This window comes from Diaporthe amygdali (genome assembly GCF_026229845.1).
Source record: "Diaporthe amygdali strain CAA958 chromosome Unknown NODE_20_length_815715_cov_65_842320, whole genome shotgun sequence".
NCBI lineage: Eukaryota > Fungi > Ascomycota > Sordariomycetes > Diaporthales > Diaporthaceae > Diaporthe > Diaporthe amygdali.
Genome location: NW_026517040.1, coordinates 590,626 through 608,438, shown reverse-complemented (window position 1 = coordinate 608,438; position 17,813 = coordinate 590,626). Strand labels below are relative to the sequence as shown.

Genomic DNA, 17,813 nt, shown 5'->3' with positions numbered 1-17,813 from the left:
TCATGTTTGAACCAATAATAAAACTATAGACCGCTGAGTAAAAAAAGCCTGACAGATTCTCCACTTGTAACCAGAACAAGGCAATATCCCTCCCCGTCACGCATCGTCCGCCTCCAGAGCAGTGTCTGGGTCCTCGGCTTCCTGGCTTCTCAACAAGGGAGTCGCATCATGCCGCCCGACAAACTGCCCAGTGACGTCCAGCTCGTACTTCTTCCCCGGGACGAGCGGGTCGCTGTAGAGCATCTTGGACGAGAACTCGAAGCGCGTGGTGTCCGGGAAGGACCTAGACCAGTAGAAGCCGAGGCGCTCGTGGTACTTTGCAAAGGTGACGCGGTCCCAGGCGTGGTGCGCCCACCTGTTCCACATATCCCACGCGTCGACGAGGCCCTCCTTCCCGTACATGGGCTGGATGGGCTGCTGCTTCGCTGCCTCCGGGTCGAGCGTGTAGCCGGGGCTGCTCCGCAGCATCGCCGCCCTGACGGGGTCGTCCCACGTCTCGAGGAACGGCTTGAAGAGCGTGTCCACGGTCGTCAGCTGGGTGCTGGTGTGGTGTGCGTTGTAGGCCGACGGCCCCCTCCGTCTCAGGCCGGGCTCCCAGGCTAGCAACAGGTTGTGCCAGTTCGAGGGAAACACCTCTATGGATTCGGTTGAGCCTAGGCAGTTGACGCATCCAGCGCAAGTCGAGAACCAGGATTCGCGGCCCATGCCGATGGAGGTGCAATGAATCGGGTCTATCCAATCAGGGCCTGATGGCAAGAATCTGTGGGCTGAACAGGCTCTTGCGCACTCCTGGCAAAGGTATGAACAATGGTATCCGACGTAGTGGTGGAACGTGAGATGGATACTTGGGAACCTTGGAGGTTCCCAATTCCTCCATGCGGGCTTCGCAGAGATCCCGTTGAGAATGGTGGCGAGAGCTTCGTCCGCGTTAGGGATGTGGCCCATGAAACAAACGACTTTTAGGTTTCTGAACCGCCCAATAAACTTGAGATAGCCAGGGCACCGAGGACCGCGGTCCCAACGTTTTTCGACAATGTCTTTCCACAGCAGACGATTCAGCCTCAGAGTGTTGTGGTGCCACAAGGGGCCCTGGTACGCGTCGATGTAGCCCCAGCTGACCTGGTCACCATGGCACGTAGGAAAAGAGCTGGCATGCCGAGGAAACAAGTGATGGTACCTCGTGCCGAGCGCAAGGCACTTGAAGAGGAAGAACTCGGTGGCGCCCATCATCAACCAGTATGTGCACTCGTGGGAGAAGAAGGCGTCGATGTCGCGGTTGAGCATCCTGCTGACCAGGCGGGCGTTCAGGAGCGACTTGATAGCAGGCTCATTGCGGCCCCATGCATCCTCGGGCTTGCCACGGGCAGCCTCATCCGGCGGCTTGGTCATGTTCTAGTGAGCCAGTGCGCGGTTCTGGAGGTACTTTGTCTTCTCGAAGTAGGACCGTTGATATACCTTCGGACAGAACTTCGGGAACGATGTCCCGTTCCAGATGGACTTGGTGGGAACCAGCTCACGGAGTACCATCTGCCGTAATTCGAAGGGGAGGCTGGCATACGGGAAAGTGCCTCTGTTGATTGGGTCTTCAGGGACATGGCATTTTGGAACATTGGCTTCGACAACAATAGTACTGGGGCTGGCGCCTGATCCCTTACCAGGAGGGTTGATGAAGTCAGCGCGGATTGACTCAGATTGTTTATGTCGTTTCTGTGCGAAACCTTCTCGAGACTGCAGCAAGAAACCAAGACTGTACTTGAGTGAGCTAAAGTTGAATGAGTCCAAATCCTTGGCCGAGCTCTGGTACCCAGCAGTATCGCTAGCGTCGGCGGACAGGTACCTTCTGGTTGATCCCATGCTTTCCTACGCAGAAGAATCGTGGACATCATGGGTCATGCCTTTGGCAGTGTGTTGCGAGCCAAGGTCGGTGTCCAGTGGTGAGAAGCGGTTCGCTGCAAAGCCGTTGCTTTTCATTGTCGCTCGGAAGCTGTTGGAGATGACACGGAGTACTTCGTGGTAGAGGTTGACGGCATTCACAGGCCTATATCAAAGAGAGGCAAGTTCTCTTTAGGAATAATCTGATTTGGGGGGGGGGGGCACATTGTTGACACTAGAGTATGTGCATAGAAAGAGAGTGATTCTGCTCAGTCGTACTTTGGTGGGGACCTTGCTGAGGAAGAACAACCCGGAGGGCATGGAACCAAGGAATAAATGTTCGTTATCATAGACGCACCTTCCGTTCAACTTGGCGGACCTGTGCTCTTGCCTTGGTTACCAATGTGCACGATCTGACAGGAAAGACCGAGAGACCTTGTACGGCAGAGCAATTGTCTCAGCCCTTTATGACTGCGGAGTACCTAACCAGTCCAGTGCCCGTTGGGTGGGCTCAAAGTCACATGGAGTCGCCGGAATGGACTCAGCATTTCGGTTCATAGTCATGTAAACAAATACATCGTCTCCCATTTGTCTCGGTAGTCAACTGGCCAATGAATAGTACAAGCTAAGACACTGGCTTTCTAGTTGGTAAAAGCGTTAACTGTTGTGGTACGGACTGCAGGTCACTGAAATACCAAACATCACCATGTTGATATAGAACCACTCTGTCCTTTGAAACATATAATATAAATCTATGTCGTTTAGCTAGAATCTACTGATCTGCGAAAATCAAAGCGACGCCTCACTATTTTCAAGAACGTTCTTCCAGAAACAACTCTATGATAGAAAGACTTGAGGAAGACTCTGTCAGTTATTGGCTGTAGGGAAGGTCTTGTGGAATGACTGTGGGCCGTACACCCAGGTTGTTCATTCCATCAAGTAGACGGACGGTCGCATCCTGCATATTGAATAGCTCAGCAAATTCGAGACAAACATGCGATTGTATCCCTCATTGAGTTTGCCGGCTCTAGTGGAAAATTTCGAGGTATTCATGTTACTCCTTGCGCATCGCTTCTGCTGAAGGGCCATAACCAGTCTGACTGTCAGCGTCTTGTCCGCCTAGGAAAACAACTCAAACTTCGAAATGGAAGTTGTATTCTTCGGCCAGATATGACGGCTTGTTTGAAAAACCTCGGTGGCGTTTCGTCCCACCGTGTAGTAGCCTCCTCCGATCCGTAGTATGACCGATCACCTCAAGTGCTGGCCACTAGAGGGGACCTAGTTGGTTCTTAATTTGACTGAATACAATGTTTATTTTCTATTGCTATCCACTTTTCTTTGCTTTTTTTCTCAAGTGGCAATATTCGTCTCACAATTATGAAACAACCTCAGGGAGTGAAACCACTTTCTTCACATTGTAATGTGCCCACCGCTGCTGTATTTCAAAAAGATATCTCAAGACATGATAACCGTCGAAATCAAAGACAGCCCAATAGACATCAAAAGCCCACCTTATATTACATTGGAGCCATTACATCAAGTTCATTCGAACAGAGAGTGGTATAGAAGAGGCTTTCATAGATAATATATATTTTGAGCGAGGTGATGCAAGTGTTCATCTTGCTGTTTTGCAGAATATATTTCACAATTCTATGGTATTATATCAGGATGTTGAGTACACAAGACTTAGCTGAAACTTCTGGTTCGATCATATTCTGGAAGCAGCCTCAAACACGTTGTTCGAGTCCTTGGATGAAAACTTACACCTTTGATTAACATAGAAGAATGCAGAATGATGTGAGCACACAGGGTCAATGTTTTCCAACGCGAGGCTCGAACGTGAGGCTGGGCAGGCATAAGACCTTGACAGAAAGGTCCAAAACAGGCTGAAATATCATGAGCAAATCGAGTCCAGGAATCTCGTGAACAGCCACTCTCGCACCTTCGTCTCTCATGAAGTTCACATCGTGCGGACGATAAAATGCAGACATCCCATGTATGTCTTAGTTCATCTGTCACCCAGCCTCGCGAAGATGTGTCGTGATAGATAATGTGTCGGAGATTCACTGCTGTATCACTACTAAGACATCTGCTTCTCACCTCTTCAAAGCACTTTCAATATTCTATCTCTGCCTGCTTTGTGACACTGTTATATATTCAGAGCTTCTTGATTGTGGAGTCCTATCAATCACATGTGTATGCGCAGTCGACTGCTCGAAACGATCGTCGGAAGCCTGGTCGAAGAACTACGATACACATATCAACAGGCTGATAGTTTAAGCCGGAGTAGGAAATGCTTATGTTGGTTCCGTCGTAGTATCCAAATCTTGATAGCTGGCGGATTTCTGCGAACGCGAAGTTCCTTTCGAGAACTTCGCGGTCGCCTTGGTATCTAATTCACAGACCCAGTAGCTCCATTTGGTACTGCCCACGACGCCGTGTGTTTCTGGCCCGGCGAGAGCTTCAAACACCAAACCCTGCGCAGTGCTTTAGTGGAGACCTCCAGCTGAACACTGCTTGGAAACAACTGCATTTGTGAATACTGTACCTCCTTCCCTCAATCCAAACCAGCTCCCAACCAACGAACTCAACCAACAGCCATCATGGAGCAAGGCACGACAATCAAGGAGGACCCAGGAGACACCATCACCACGATGAGTCAAATTACTGATGGGATCATCTCCCCAGCCAGCGGCGCCGCTCGTAGATTCGCCGAAACTTCCGAGCTGATCATCCCAATGGGCAACAATGTGAGTTTTGTCAAGAGCTCGGGAAGCTGGTCTGGATCGCGCAGGCCACATCGAATAATCTCTAACCCATCGTCTCGTGCCTATAGTTTCCCAACGAAGACCTCTACAACCTCTGCCTGGTCAACACGAGATTCAATGCGATCTTCTCACAGCAGCTTTACCGAAACATCGTCCTGAATGAAAAGTTCCTTCAGCCCAACAATCTCGTTTGGAGCCCCAGCAACCGTCGCTTCTGCCACACGAAAACTCTGACCTTCGATGAGACTACCGAAGTCGATGTCTCCCTCATCCCTGGGTACGAGCCCAGCGATGGTGGTCCCTCGCTAGGTCGTCTGCCCGAATGGATTTGCGCCTTGGTTCAGAAGACAGCAACTGGCGTCTTGCGCAATTGCCCAAACTTGCACACCATCAAGTAAGTCTCAGTTAGCAGGAGTGTTGATGTAGGCCCTCTGATTGTCAATTGTACACGCGGCGTTGTTCATCGCTCCACGCGCATCCCACTATTCACCATGATTCTGTTCAAACACCAAACATACCGCAGTCGCTCACCAAGAACATGGCACGCGATTTGGAACACTAGATGGAGCTTCATCTCAATGAACTCAAAGCTAACAATTAAAATAAATAGTCTGGATAGTATTCTCATCACATCTGATCGAGCCGTACTGATCATAAACAATGGCCTGGATGACAGACTGAAGCGTTCCACCCATCAATTACAAACGTTGGCCTTGAGCTTGGACGCTTCCCCGTGCCGCGAGCTCTCTGTGTCCAGTTTCCAGCAGCAAAACCTCAAGTCTCTCTCCCTGGTCAACATACCCACGAGATTCTGGAGGGCGGAGACTGTATGCCGGATTCTGAAGGCGTCCCCTGGACTCCGCTATCTCAGCCTGTCCTATTTGTTTGGTTTCAACCATGCGTGGCACCTTGAGAGACTCTGTGAACTGTACAAGCAGCTTGGAGGCGCCCCTCTCAGCCTGGAAACTCTGATTTTGGGAGAGGGAATTTACCTGCACATCCCAAAGCAGGAACTTTTGTCCGGCACAGGATTGAGTCTGTCATCTTCGGCAACCTATCTTTCCCTCCTGACAAATCCTGCCTCCATACGAGAGATCGGCGTCATTGCAACCAATACACTCGCCTGGGGCACCTTTGATTTATCCTTTCTTCCCAAACTCAAGGAGTTTCGGCTTTCTTCAGGACCTGTCGCCTCCCGTACAATTGACGATTTCTTCGGAACGGTCAAAGCCCGCAATCTTTTGACTCGGGTTCACTTTCACGTTGACGGCTGGTATTTCACTAACTACCCCAATACCAAAGGTTTGTCACACTGAATCAGTTTCCCATTCAATCCTCAAGGTTATGATATATTTCAAGGGAGTATTGAACCTACTTCTTATACGACCTGGGCCTTGTGAACTGTTATACCAGGAAGCACTTTATTGACGAAGCATATAGCCATGATACGGAAAATCTTTGCTCCTCGTGACGAGAACGATGCATCCACCTCCTTGGCTCCAGTAGGCTTTTCCTTCCCCATCAGATTCCCAGAGGAAGACAAATACAAGCGGAGCATTGCTATGCCTTTGCCGACAACTCGTTTTCTCGATATCGCCATCTACTACCCTCGACTTGTTGGATTTGTCACCAAAGGCTTATCTGAGATGGCCGCACTCGAGTTCTTGACCTTGAAAGTCTATGTATACGATGCCAGCCAGTGGGATGGTCGGCAAGAAGTGGAAGGAACTCAGCTGGAGGTTTTGCGAAAGGTGGCCGATGCCTGTCCCAGACTGCGTTACGTACGAATGCAGCTGAGCAACCTCGCCGGCGATTACCAAGCGTTCGACCCGAATACATATCCAGTGCCTCCTGCCATTGATGGTCTCAGCCGGTCATGGAAGATTGATCGCAAGCGCATACCTGGTTCCCGCTCCAGGAGACTCCACCCCTATTCCACCATTCTCGATGCGGAGGCCGACAAGTCGCTGCGCCCGCAGAGCATGTGGAGCGAGCAAGAGAAGAGAGACCAGTATATCACTGAGACGCCACAACTATTGGAATATCACGCGCCTTTGTGGATGAAATAGATTCAGGAGGTCTCAGACAATGTGAGTTTACTTCTGGCCATCCCTCGAGCTGTATTGTGTGCGCACATACAGCATTCAAAGGGAATATGCTCACAATCTAACTGAAGGGGATTGATTCGGAGGTGAGACCGGAAGGAATATGGCCAGCAGAGGGCGTGCCGTACTTGGGCAAGTAATATCGAGAGGAGCACCGAGCATCCTTAATTTTGTGCCTCATGAAGGCACAGGTGGTGATGGACAAAAGGCACAGAAGGGTGGAAAATAGCCTATTGAGCTACGGAATCCGTAGCAACACGAATTGATGATGGCGAGCTTCTGATTTTGACAGATTCAGAGTCACGGAGAGGAGCGGTACCCACGTACATCTAACCTCTGCATTGGCTGTGGCAGGATGAAAGCGAGGGCCAGCTAATCAAGCCTGCTAGCCAAGCCTGCTATCCAAGCCTGCTATCCAAGCCTGCTATCCAAGCCTGCTATCCAAGCCTGCTATCCAAGCCTGCTAATCAAGCCAGGATTCTGAGTGTATGTTTCTGGACCATGTCTATTGTTTATGGCAGACGGGTAACGTAGACTAAGGTTGTCTCCACGATTAGTCTGCCAAGGCATCGGCTGATCAGCCGCTGCCCGGTACTATGACGTCTCATCGTATTTGTCTTGCATAAATGCTGGGGTAAACGCAGAGACGCCTATACGAGAGTATCTGATCCCTGCCCAGGGCTGCCAGGTACGTACTCTTAGCCCTGCGGCGGCCCGTTGAATATTGTAGTTACCTGTCCGGCCCGCCCAAGTAATTATATCAGTCCGGACTGATCAAATGACCTGCTCACCGAGGTCACCCTGCTTCCCGGTATGATACTTCAGAATCTTTTTAGCGGTCAGTTGACACTACCAGTATCTGCACCTCCGAAATCTTCTGGCGCATCTCTCCGACAGAAGTTACGAAGGACCCCAAGACCAACTTTCCGGAGAGTCCGAATGATGCTAGTCATTGTTCATATGACGTGCGTTGACGGAGGCTCAGACGAGCCCGGCAGCGTCCTGGCCAAAATCTCTTCAAGCTGCGGGCAGAGAAACAACATCACGATCGCGGTGGAGGCACTGAAGTAGTCGTCCGGTCGTCGACTGTGATAGTGATCAGCTCCTTGATGGTCATGAAGATCATTTTGTGTCAAGTGCATCCAAGCCTTGAAGTTTCTGGCTATGCGCATCGGCCCGCGGAAAGATTTAGAGTTTTAAAAAGGGGCCAAACTCCTTTATTCGTCACAGGACCATTAAAGCTAAAGTGGAGGGTCGGATAGGAGGTTCGTCCCATCAGCACTGGCAATTGTGGCCCTAGTACCCACAGTTTCCAGAAGGCCTGGAAATAGCACCATAGGGATCGGCGTTTCTGCACCTGCCCGCCTGTAAGGCTCTCGTGTTTGTGGAGACAGCCAGCCATCGCAGGTGGACACCTCCCTGTGACTGCCGCCTTGGCAATTACGGCTACTACCCTACCCCAGCTTTATACTTGAAGGTCAAGCTTGGGGGCTATATAACCTCAACGGTCCGACCTATCGTAGCCACTGGCCCGGCCTGACGCTCCTCTCCTGTCCAACAGCATCCAAAATCTCGTCAATACCACATTGGATCTCGTTCTCACCGACCCAGACACTCGTTCAGCTCTGCACAAAACGCCAACATGGTCTCTATCAAGTCTCTCGCCGTTGCCGCCCTGGCCGCTGCCCCCACCGCCATGGGCTACATCACCAACCTGACGGCCCCCGCCGAGGCCGCCGCCGGAAGCAACATCACGGCGACTCTGCAGACTGCCATCTACTCCCAGAACTGGGTCGATTTTGGTATTATCTGGGGTCTTGCGAAGCCAGAGTACGCCTACGGCGATGCCGTCGGAACTCAGGTTGGTTACACAACTTTGACGTAAGCATACCACACTACATTTTCTGCACTTAGCAGTCTGTTAGCATGTCGAGCCTCGGCTGACCTTTTGTGCTTCACGACAGCGGACGTGAGGGTCTCGAATACCCTTACACGTTCACAGCGGGTGTCTCCATTCCCGAGACTTTCACCGGCGACTACGTCCTGCGTGCTGCTATTCCCTACCTAGTCGGAGTAAGTAATCATCCCTTCGGACTGCCATGTTTGTAGTCCAGGATTATGGCGGCTGACTGGTATCATAGGCATCTGGAGAGGTTGGCTTCACCGTCTTGAGCTCCAACATCACAATCTCGTAGATGGTGCCCGGGGTTTAGATGGCATTGCTGTTGCTCTTGAACTGGAAAAGGGGCCGCGACACCATGGGCCAAGGGCAGAAGATGGTTGGATGCAGAAGGATTTGCATTCGGCTAGCATTAGGGAACCCGAAGTCTCAGTCGCACCTCTCGCAAGATGGGTCGAATAAGATGTTATTTGTCGCCAGAAATGGGTAAATCTATGACACCCTGAACCATACCTGGCGTTCGTATCTGTGGTCATCAACAGTTACAAAAGAATAGCTAGTAATCCAGTCAAGTAGCAGACTCCACCCCATCTGAAAATGCCTCACTTGCCATTCTGTCCACTTCTCGCTTGAGCAAGCTCAGGCGATGGCAACAAAGTGCTGTGAGCCATATGTCAACCTTTGTGCCTTCGTGTCACGTTCATGAGCCTGCTTCTCACTCCCAGTATGTTGTGCCGAGTGGTGCTTAGTCTTCGCGGATTGAGCCGAAACTGATCATATGACGGGGACCATCCATTTCCCACAGAAAAGCTTCGTAAATGAGAGCCATGTCAGTGACCCACAGGTCCTCCTGGTGAGCAGACGCGTCGATTGCCATGAACCCAAGCTGCAGTGTCTCGGCCTGCCCCCCCTCTCCATCGTCCGTTAGGAAATCGTGCATATTAAGGAAAACAAAAAAGATTTTCTCAAGATCGGTGCTCAATCTCAATTGCTTCGCTGCCTTAATCACACGGTGGCTTTCTTGCGGCGTATTCTCTGCCCACAGCTGCTGCGAAACTTTTGAGGCCCTGTACTGTGCCTCATCCGCAGAATCATCGACGATGAGCCGGACGAGGCTCGGGATGGAAGTGATAATGTGTCGGCCGTAACGTCCAAGGTCCAAAATGTCTGTCCTGTCTAAGACTTCTTTAGACAAGCACAGGTTTTGGATCGTAAGACGCCATTGTGAGAGTAGCGGAAGACGACCCTCAGCGTCTGGCTGAATAAATGGTCGCTTGCTGTATATTGTTCTTCCCAACAGCGTTGTGCTTTCGAACAAGAACGTGAGATCATCCAGGCAGATCAATCCACTCTGGCGCTGAAATGGACAACCCCACCAACTACATGAATCTCATCTGTTGCAACCTTCTTCATCTCGCCGCGGGATAGTCGGCAAGCAGAAAGGAGGCCTCGAAGTCCGACCGTCGCCTGCGACATGGTCTTGTCTGGCTTGAGATGCCATTCGAATCGCGGAGGCACATCGTTTGCATTTGTCTGATACCACTCAATCATTCCCTGGAAATTGTAGCGAATTGGTTTGCATTCGTTTGAAATCACCGCCTGGAATTTGTAGGGACGCGGTTTGGCTTCGTTTGAGACGGCTAGCTTCCACACCATGAGCTGTATTTCGACGGGCAGGTCCGAGAAGACAGTGAAGCCCCCTCCTGGTGTTTGTAAAGGCACATTGCCTCCGACCTGTCCAAATCAATTCTTAGACATACTGTGATGAATGGAAGCCGGAGACAGTGGGGAGACCTGAGCTAAGAACTTACAGATGAGGCCGAGTCAAGCTCTGATTGACCCGGGCGGTCGCTCCATAGGAACGGTAGGAGGGATCTCCAGAACATTGTCTAATCCAGTTTGTGGAAGAAGCGAGTGAAAGGCAGTTCAAGATGATGGGTTTTCAAAATAGACCGAAAGATGACCATAGACTACCTTTGCAGGCTTGGAAGCTTTCGCACGTAAAAAAGATCTTTACTGGTGCCCAAAGCTTTCAGAGGTATTCAGATTTTGATTGCGTTCTTCGGGCTCTGAGCTGCAATTTAAGCTAGGTTGATATGATCCAAGAGCCTGCTCCTGTGACTTGTCACGCTTCATTTTATTCACTGCTTTTCACATTGAGACTTCACTTGGAGACCAAGATATGCTGCTCTTGACCGTGCTCCATGGATTCACTTGATAGCGGTTTTTCAATTCGTTATCAATAGACATTCTAGTACATACCGCATTCACGGCTCCATCCAGTACGGCGACATCTGGAAAGCTTAAATCATGTCTTGTGATGTCTTGTGAATTCACTCCTTGATTGAAATGTCGTAACATCATAACAAGAGTGTCCAGATGCTACAGAAATCGTCCTGTCAACATTGGCACTTTGGGCCCCAGCCGGTTTTCCTGGAATTTCAGCACCGATAGAGTGAAAACTGCACAGGCCCTCGTTGCGGCACATAATCCTCGCATGTGTATTGTACATCCAGTCATCTTCTGGTCGGCCTTGTCCGTGATAAGCAATATCTTGCCTCTCAGAGTTTTCCCACTTGACAGTTAGTATATCATCAGCTGAACATTGTCTATTTACCAATGGCATTCGTTGTAGCTATCTACATCACGCTCCTGAGCTCCCGGTATCGATGTTGTTTGTCGAGGCAATCATGCTTCTGTGATTTTTCGCGGTTTGGCTTTGAAATGTTTTCATGTTGAAAACTACTCCTCTGCTCCTCCTTGACCTATGGAAGAAGCGAGAAGTCGTGATCATGAGCCCCCTGGAGATAATCATATCCCTCGTCCATCCACTCAACGCAGGGAACGAGGTCACCCCACTCGATCTTGTCCTGCACAGCTTTCGGTAACTTCATCTTCAATTCACTTCTATACCAACAAGCGAATTGAACCGTGACTAGCATCACCCTAGGTTCATCAGTCCGGTTCGGCATACCAGCGTGCCAGAGGCGAAAGTCCCGGATGATAAGTGACCCCTTTGGCAGGCTCGGCTGGACAGGAGGGCACGACTTCCTCCGCTGTCTCTGCAGACTCGGCCGGATCTGGTACGCTTCTGGGTCGAGCACATTGACATCCGTGTCGAATTGGGATCCCAGCCAGACCTCCGTCGAGCCGTTCTCCGGGGTGACGTCCACGAGATTGATATTGACGCAGTACCCAAACGGCACTTTAGGGAAATCAAAGTCCACGTCGATGTGTGGCGGCTGGCGACCTGTAGCTTTGAATGCTGTATTTGCGCTGTAGAAACGTAGTGTCGGGCGAGGGCCGAGCATACACTGGATCACGTCGGTAGCCCATGGGTTGGCGATGACGTCTTGGAAGATATAACCGTCCTTGAGGACAGGTTCCTGCTGAATGTTGCCTGTGTTCTGGCCGAAGTTGCGATGCGTGCTGGGCCTCGAGTACAAGTCTTTGGCTTCTGGTACCATTCGCGCATTCAGTTTGTCCAGGTGGTCGACGTTGACGGCGTTCTTGAGCACTACGATACCATCCCGGTGTAGCGCCTCGACGGCGGCTTGGAGGTTGTGCGAGCCTATCTTCTTGGTTCGAAGCTCTTCGGGAGTCAGCTCAATGAGCTTGACTTCAGATGGTGAGGAGCTCGACATTTTGGTCGTCACTTGAGGGCGAGCCCTAGAGGAAATACGATGCAAACTAGATCTTGTCGCCTTGTCGAGTGACGCCACCGGAGCTCTTATCAAGCGGGGACCCGGCTCCGGTCCCCACTCACGACTGGCCTTCCGTTCCGGCACGGTCAGTGTACCCGGCTTTGATGTGCGTTGTTGCCATATTGGTAGATTCCAAGTGGACTAGCGTAAATATAAATACCAGAGAACAGCAACATGAATTCATCCTTGCATCCCGGGTTCGCCTTCCCAATGATCTGCTGGCACTCTGTCTGGCGACTATACCTCGCCTCTTCTTTTCAAAGCATTTCTACCCAGTCATGGATGTCGCTCCATTGATGCACTAACTCTGCATATGAGGGCGGGACAAGTTCTCAGCGAATCCAGACATTCAAGTCTGCCGGAGTTCCCCAAGACACTTGAGATGTGAAGACGGCCAGCCACACTAGACTTGCCCACAACATAAGGATTCGCCAGCTTCACCACACCACCTTACCATGGGTAATACTCCGAGGTACAGATGGGCATGGTGACACGAAGATGACTACATGTCTAGCGAGGTCGGCCGACGGCAGTCAATTCTGCCCTATCTTGGATTGGCTTCGCTGGTGCGACCTTGCCCGCTTCGGAGTCCGGTCATACGAACGACCCCAACAAGGCGTGAGGGCAAACCTTAATTGACTTCAACCTCCAATCCATCCATCATCTCCTCGCGGTTGCCCAGACGAGGTCGACTCAAGCACCGATCTTATACCCCGCTCCGTACTTATATGTTGACGCTGATTATTGAGTGACTTCTTCTGGTCCAGCCGTCTTATTGACAACTACAGTCGTACATTCAATCCTCTTTGTCACTATGTCATCCTCTTCCCCGGCCCGTCCGCCCACGGAGAACCAAATCTCCTCGAACCCGGGTGTCCAGGTACAAGTCACGACTCACAACAGTGAGGGCAAAGCTGTAGTCAAGTCTACCACACCCGTGAAGGTATGCATATATCTCAACATTCTAATGGGAGCGGTGTCCCTGCCCGCGCCGCAGCCCACGACCCCATCCCCTGGCTTCCCATCCTGTCTCTCACTATGTATTGACTGAGGCATCACACAACGCCAGTGGGTGCGGTACGACGATGATCAGCTTGCCATGTCAGTCCTGTACACGACCCAGTTCCCTCCAGACCTCAACAACGAGGCCGACATCCAGCTCCACGAGGACCGCGTGGCCAAAGGCCCCGAGGCGACGGGGCTGGCGCTCAAGGGAGGCACAGTGCTGCGCTACGTGGAATTCTCACCGGGATACACGGTACGTCTAAATCCTACTGCCCCCCGCCCCCGGAACAAACCTAACAACCCGTCTTCTGACTCCTCTGTCCGTCAATAGTGCATGATGCACCGCACGCAGAGCCTAGACTACGGAATCGTCATGGAGGGCAGCGTGGTCGCGGTCCTGGACAGCGGCGAGGAGCACCCCATGAACAAGGGCGACATCATGGTCCAGCGGGCGACGATGCACGCGTGGAAGAACCCCAGCGAAACAGAGTGGGCGCGCATGCTCTTCTGCCTGCAGGATTGCAAGCCTCTGTTCGTTGGAGAGGAGAGGTTTAAGGAGGCTGGAGTCGGAGATAGTCTCCCGCCATCTGGGAATGATGATTAAATAGAACGAGATCACCCTACCACCAAATTGAGAGACTGATCAGTTCACATGAATTGGTATTTGGCATTTCGCGGTCACAAATCTCGTTCAAAAGCAGGCAGGGAAGGGACATCGTGATCAAAGTTCCACACAAATGGTATTGATTCGGAGGCTTCGAGCCGGAAATCAAATCTTGCTGCAAGACCGACACCGGCCCGGGTGAGTTCGGAATAAGTAATAAGAAATTATCAGCAAGAAATTAACAGCATGTCCATGGCATGTCTGGATGGCTCGCTCGACTCTGTGTGCATATCCATCCTCCCACGCTAATGTTGGCTATGTGGTGTTGGCAGGTTGTAAATCTGCGAAGAGTTGTACAAAAGGATCGTGGGAGTAAAAAAAGGGCCCGCTCTTGAATGTGTAAAAAAGAGAATAGAAAAGAGAGAAAAAAATGAATGTCGTCCAAAGATCTCATCTCGTAGCGCCAATCTTTTAGTCGTGACCAAAATTGAGGGTTGGTAATGTCCTGTCACCTCCCGAATTCATAAATAACGCCTGCACCTGCGATCTTGCCTACCAGGTGGTCCAGAGATTTCCTTTGGCGCCGGTGCGCAGCTCGTAAAGTTCTCTCAATATGCCTGACCAGGCACTGGCTTCCTTTGGACCGCTCCTTGTGGCGGACCTTGAGGAGGATTTTGCGGTGGACCATCAAGGCTGGGTCGGTATTCCTGCTGCATACCAGACGGTCCAGGAGGACTTGGTCGCCTGCTCGTGCCACTTGGGGATTGAGATCGCTGCCCACCCGGCGACTGAGGTCGCTGCCCTGCTGGTGACTGAGGTCGCTGCCCTGCTGGTGACTGAGGTCGTTGCCCTGCTGGTGACTGGGGGCGGGGTCCTGGTCCCATCTGCGGTCCCATGGGACGAGGAGGACCTGGACGGCCGGGAGGGCCCATCGGAGGGCCCATCGGCCGCATAGGTCCAGGGCCTCGAGCTCCAGGTGCAAGCGGATGAGGTGGACCGCCAGGAGGACCCATCGGTCGGTTACCGGGGGGATAATTAGGGCCGGGACCACGTTGACTGCTCACGGAAGGACCTCGTGGTCGTCCCTGGGGGTTGACTGGTGGTCCTCGGGGACCTTGCTGAGGTGGCCTGGGCTTGACAGGACGGGTAGACAGACAAGTTCGGGGGACAACTCCTTGTTGAGATCGATCAAGACGGATGCAGAGTGCCTGCGTCTCGTTAGCTTATATCGTCAATTGTATACTCCACGTGACTTACCCAGCCGTCGTCATACTCGTGTAACAGCCTCACGACTTGACCAACGCGCAGTTCCATCTCGTCATCCATAGTGGGCTTGAAGTCGAGCTGGACACGATGGACTGCTGAGTCTGCCGGTCCACCTGCCGCAGCTATCGCAGCAGCGCCAGCTGACGGTTCTTGCGCCTGGCCAGATTCTACCTCATGGACGCTGAACTCAGTGCCCGCCGGACTTGGGGGCACAGGTCCAAGCTTCGGTGGCAGAGTCAAGTCGAGGGGCGCCGGAGTATTGTCTTTTCGAACGGATTGCTTGCGTTGAAGGCCAGCAGCGGCTGCGCCGCCGGCAACTGCTCCGGCTGCCCCGGCAGCTGCCGCCGCCGATACAGAGGTAGCTTCGGGCACAGCAGGCGTTGGGGCCGTGTTACCAGCAGGATTCATTTGCAAAGGCGCAGGAACAGCACCAGCGGGAAGACCTTGTTGAGGGGGCTGCGGAGAGAGCGGCGGAGAGTGTGTGACAATCGGAGCAAGAACCGCAGAATCGGTCGTGATAGCAGAAGCTCGGGGAGCAGGTGCGAGGCCAGGTGTGAACGTGGGCGATGGAATCATGCTAGCCTCGCTGATCGGCGTCATAGGGCTGGCAGGGTGTCGAGGCGTAGCAGGAGGCTCTTCCTGAATTGTCTCCGCATGGTTTCCAAAGGGGTTATGCGCATTCTGGCTGTCACCGGTCATGGGCCGTTCCCAGGCACTGGCACCTGGAGCCCGCTTCATCGTCGGGCTGGTGACCATGGCGATATTCTGCTGGGGCCCCTTGCTGGCTCGCTTTTCCGCTGCGGCCGGAGCACCAAGGAACAGCTGGGTCATTGGCCGTAAACTGAGGCGAGGGGGTTTCGCTGGAGTCGGAGGGGCACGAGCATGATCTCCAAATGGGCCGTTGAGCTTCTCGTCATCGGCCAAACGTTGCTCCTCGCGCATCTGTTTCTTGCGCTTGGCGATCATAAAATACACCAAGCCAAGGACGACAAAGATACCAGCGAGGACACCAATCGCGATGCCAGCCTTCGTCGCAGCATCGCTTGAACCTGAACCTGAGCTGGACGAGCCCGACTGAGTGGCTGATGCGGCCGAGGCATCAGTGGCGCCGGCAGCCGTTGATGACTTCAAGGTGCTGGTCGAACTTGCGGTTTCGCTAGCCAAAGCCAGCGCGCCTCCGGAACTCGCCTCAGATACCGTGGACGCTATGATGGCAGTGGGCAGAGCCGAGGACGAATTATCATCGTCACTGGCGATCCTGGTGGTGGTGCTGCTGCTGCTGCTGCTGCTGCTCAAGGGTGTACCCTTGGCGACAGGAGCATCTACAGTCTGCCTCGCAGTGGTCTCAGCCGGTGTGGGAGTTGCTTCCTCGTCTCCCTCAGTCGCCGTTATCGTCTGCTGAACAACTTGGGTGATGGTCGCACGTTCAAGAGTCGTCAATACACCGCCGAGCCAGCCCTCTGGGGTCTTTGTCTCGTAGACTGTCACGACCCGCTTGCGTAGAGTTAACACGCCGCCTTCATCATTGCCGGGGGCGTTGTTCTGATCCAAGTCAAGATCCAAGTCGACATCCCTCGCATCATTGCGTCCCCGCCTATGGACATGACTGCGTTTGATAGACATGTTGATTAGTCGTTTGCCGATTCGGTTCCCTCGCAAACTCCAAACCAAACGCAATAAAGGCCGCACAATGAGGCCTATCTCATAAATACGGCTTGATTACTTGCTCCGCTGTGGCTCATTAGATGTTGGTACTTTGCTCGCTCCTGGTCCTGAAAAGTAAATGATTGTTTGTTGACTGGAGGCGTCGCGTGGAATTTGCGCAGAGGAATGGGTAGTGAAATTATCTTGCACAGGTGTGAACGGGCACAGTTGACGGGATCCGGGTCCAGGCAGGATTATGATTATCGACTTGGGCGCAACCGAAAATGAATGACAGCAGCCTGAGCTTGCTTGGGGTCCACGAGTGACGAGGTCGAGCCAGTTTCTGCGTGGCAAGGTAAGTGAAAGTATGCCAAATGAGGGAACGAAAGACAGTCAAGTCTTTCTCTCGCCAGCTTGCGAACAGACGGTGCGGGTTGGTGAGGCGCCGCTGGGAAGGAGTGGTCAAGCCTGCAGAGGAGGTCTAAAAAGAGAGACGGGAGGAAGGAAGGAGGGAAGGTAGAAAGAGGCTGTGCGTCGCAGCGTGTGAGTGAGTTAGTGTTGGTGAGCGTGAGCATGGGAGTGGGAGTGGGAGTGAGCAAGGGTGTGGGCGAGCGATGTGCACCTGCAGCTACGCCTGCACCTTGCCTTGCGCCTGCAGGCTTGGGTTGGGCCCGAGCTGGGCTGGGCTGGGGGAAGGGGGGCCCTTGGGAAGAGTTGGTGTGGGTCGGTCAAGGTTGGGAGGGACCACGGGCGCACAAGCTCTCTCTGTCTCTCCTCTCTCTCACTCTCTCGAGGTGACTGGGGACTGGGGACTGGGGTTCTAAGGTTTTCTTCCCAGGCAACACGATTTACCGGTGCCCAGGATGCAGCTTGCTGACAATGGACGCTCATCGTGTCGACCGGGCACTTTGGCACTACCTAGCCATTGTCATGTTGTTTCGTGTC

The 17,813-nt window shown here is 52.6% G+C and overlaps 8 protein-coding genes across 8 annotated transcripts; 4 read left to right on the top strand and 4 right to left on the bottom strand.

The window, feature by feature from the left end:
* Positions 1-96: 96 nt before the first annotated feature.
* J7T55_012735 (uncharacterized protein) lies at positions 97-2,460 on the bottom strand (the record flags this gene model as incomplete). The annotated part of the gene is made up of 5 exons (XM_053145392.1): positions 97-1,392; positions 1,456-1,797; positions 1,882-2,038; positions 2,231-2,251; positions 2,360-2,460. 5 exons carry the CDS (start codon positions 2,458-2,460, stop codon positions 97-99), a joined length of 1,917 nt encoding a protein of 638 aa, XP_052992125.1.
* Positions 2,461-4,475: 2,015 nt separating this feature from the next.
* On the top strand, positions 4,476-6,709 carry J7T55_012734 (uncharacterized protein; the record flags this gene model as incomplete). The annotated part of the gene is made up of 4 exons (XM_053145391.1): positions 4,476-4,622; positions 4,709-5,034; positions 5,251-5,942; positions 6,081-6,709. The coding sequence occupies 4 exons, from the start codon at positions 4,476-4,478 to the stop codon at positions 6,707-6,709; spliced, it is 1,794 nt and encodes a 597-aa protein (XP_052992124.1).
* A 1,678-nt stretch (positions 6,710-8,387) lies between these two features.
* On the top strand, positions 8,388-8,940 carry J7T55_012733 (uncharacterized protein; the record flags this gene model as incomplete). The annotated part of the gene is made up of 3 exons (XM_053145390.1): positions 8,388-8,626; positions 8,710-8,818; positions 8,887-8,940. 3 exons carry the CDS (start codon positions 8,388-8,390, stop codon positions 8,938-8,940), a joined length of 402 nt encoding a protein of 133 aa, XP_052992123.1.
* Positions 8,941-9,390: 450 nt separating this feature from the next.
* J7T55_012732 (uncharacterized protein) lies at positions 9,391-10,531 on the bottom strand (the record flags this gene model as incomplete). Its single annotated transcript, XM_053145389.1, has 3 exons — positions 9,391-10,002; positions 10,107-10,379; positions 10,457-10,531. The coding sequence occupies 3 exons, from the start codon at positions 10,529-10,531 to the stop codon at positions 9,391-9,393; spliced, it is 960 nt and encodes a 319-aa protein (XP_052992122.1).
* Positions 10,532-11,410: 879 nt separating this feature from the next.
* Positions 11,411-12,289, bottom strand: J7T55_012731 (uncharacterized protein; the record flags this gene model as incomplete). The annotated part of the gene is made up of 1 exon (XM_053145388.1): positions 11,411-12,289. The coding sequence occupies one exon, from the start codon at positions 12,287-12,289 to the stop codon at positions 11,411-11,413; it is 879 nt and encodes a 292-aa protein (XP_052992121.1).
* An 874-nt stretch (positions 12,290-13,163) lies between these two features.
* On the top strand, positions 13,164-13,958 carry J7T55_012730 (cupin domain-containing protein; the record flags this gene model as incomplete). The annotated part of the gene is made up of 3 exons (XM_053145387.1): positions 13,164-13,292; positions 13,419-13,607; positions 13,686-13,958. 3 exons carry the CDS (start codon positions 13,164-13,166, stop codon positions 13,956-13,958), a joined length of 591 nt encoding a protein of 196 aa, XP_052992120.1.
* A 613-nt stretch (positions 13,959-14,571) lies between these two features.
* Positions 14,572-14,913, top strand: J7T55_012729 (uncharacterized protein; the record flags this gene model as incomplete). The annotated part of the gene is made up of 1 exon (XM_053145386.1): positions 14,572-14,913. One exon carries the CDS (start codon positions 14,572-14,574, stop codon positions 14,911-14,913), a length of 342 nt encoding a protein of 113 aa, XP_052992119.1.
* A 105-nt stretch (positions 14,914-15,018) lies between these two features.
* J7T55_012728 (uncharacterized protein) lies at positions 15,019-16,847 on the bottom strand (the record flags this gene model as incomplete). The annotated part of the gene is made up of 2 exons (XM_053145385.1): positions 15,019-15,166; positions 15,232-16,847. The coding sequence occupies 2 exons, from the start codon at positions 16,845-16,847 to the stop codon at positions 15,019-15,021; spliced, it is 1,764 nt and encodes a 587-aa protein (XP_052992118.1).
* Positions 16,848-17,813: the final 966 nt, after the last annotated feature.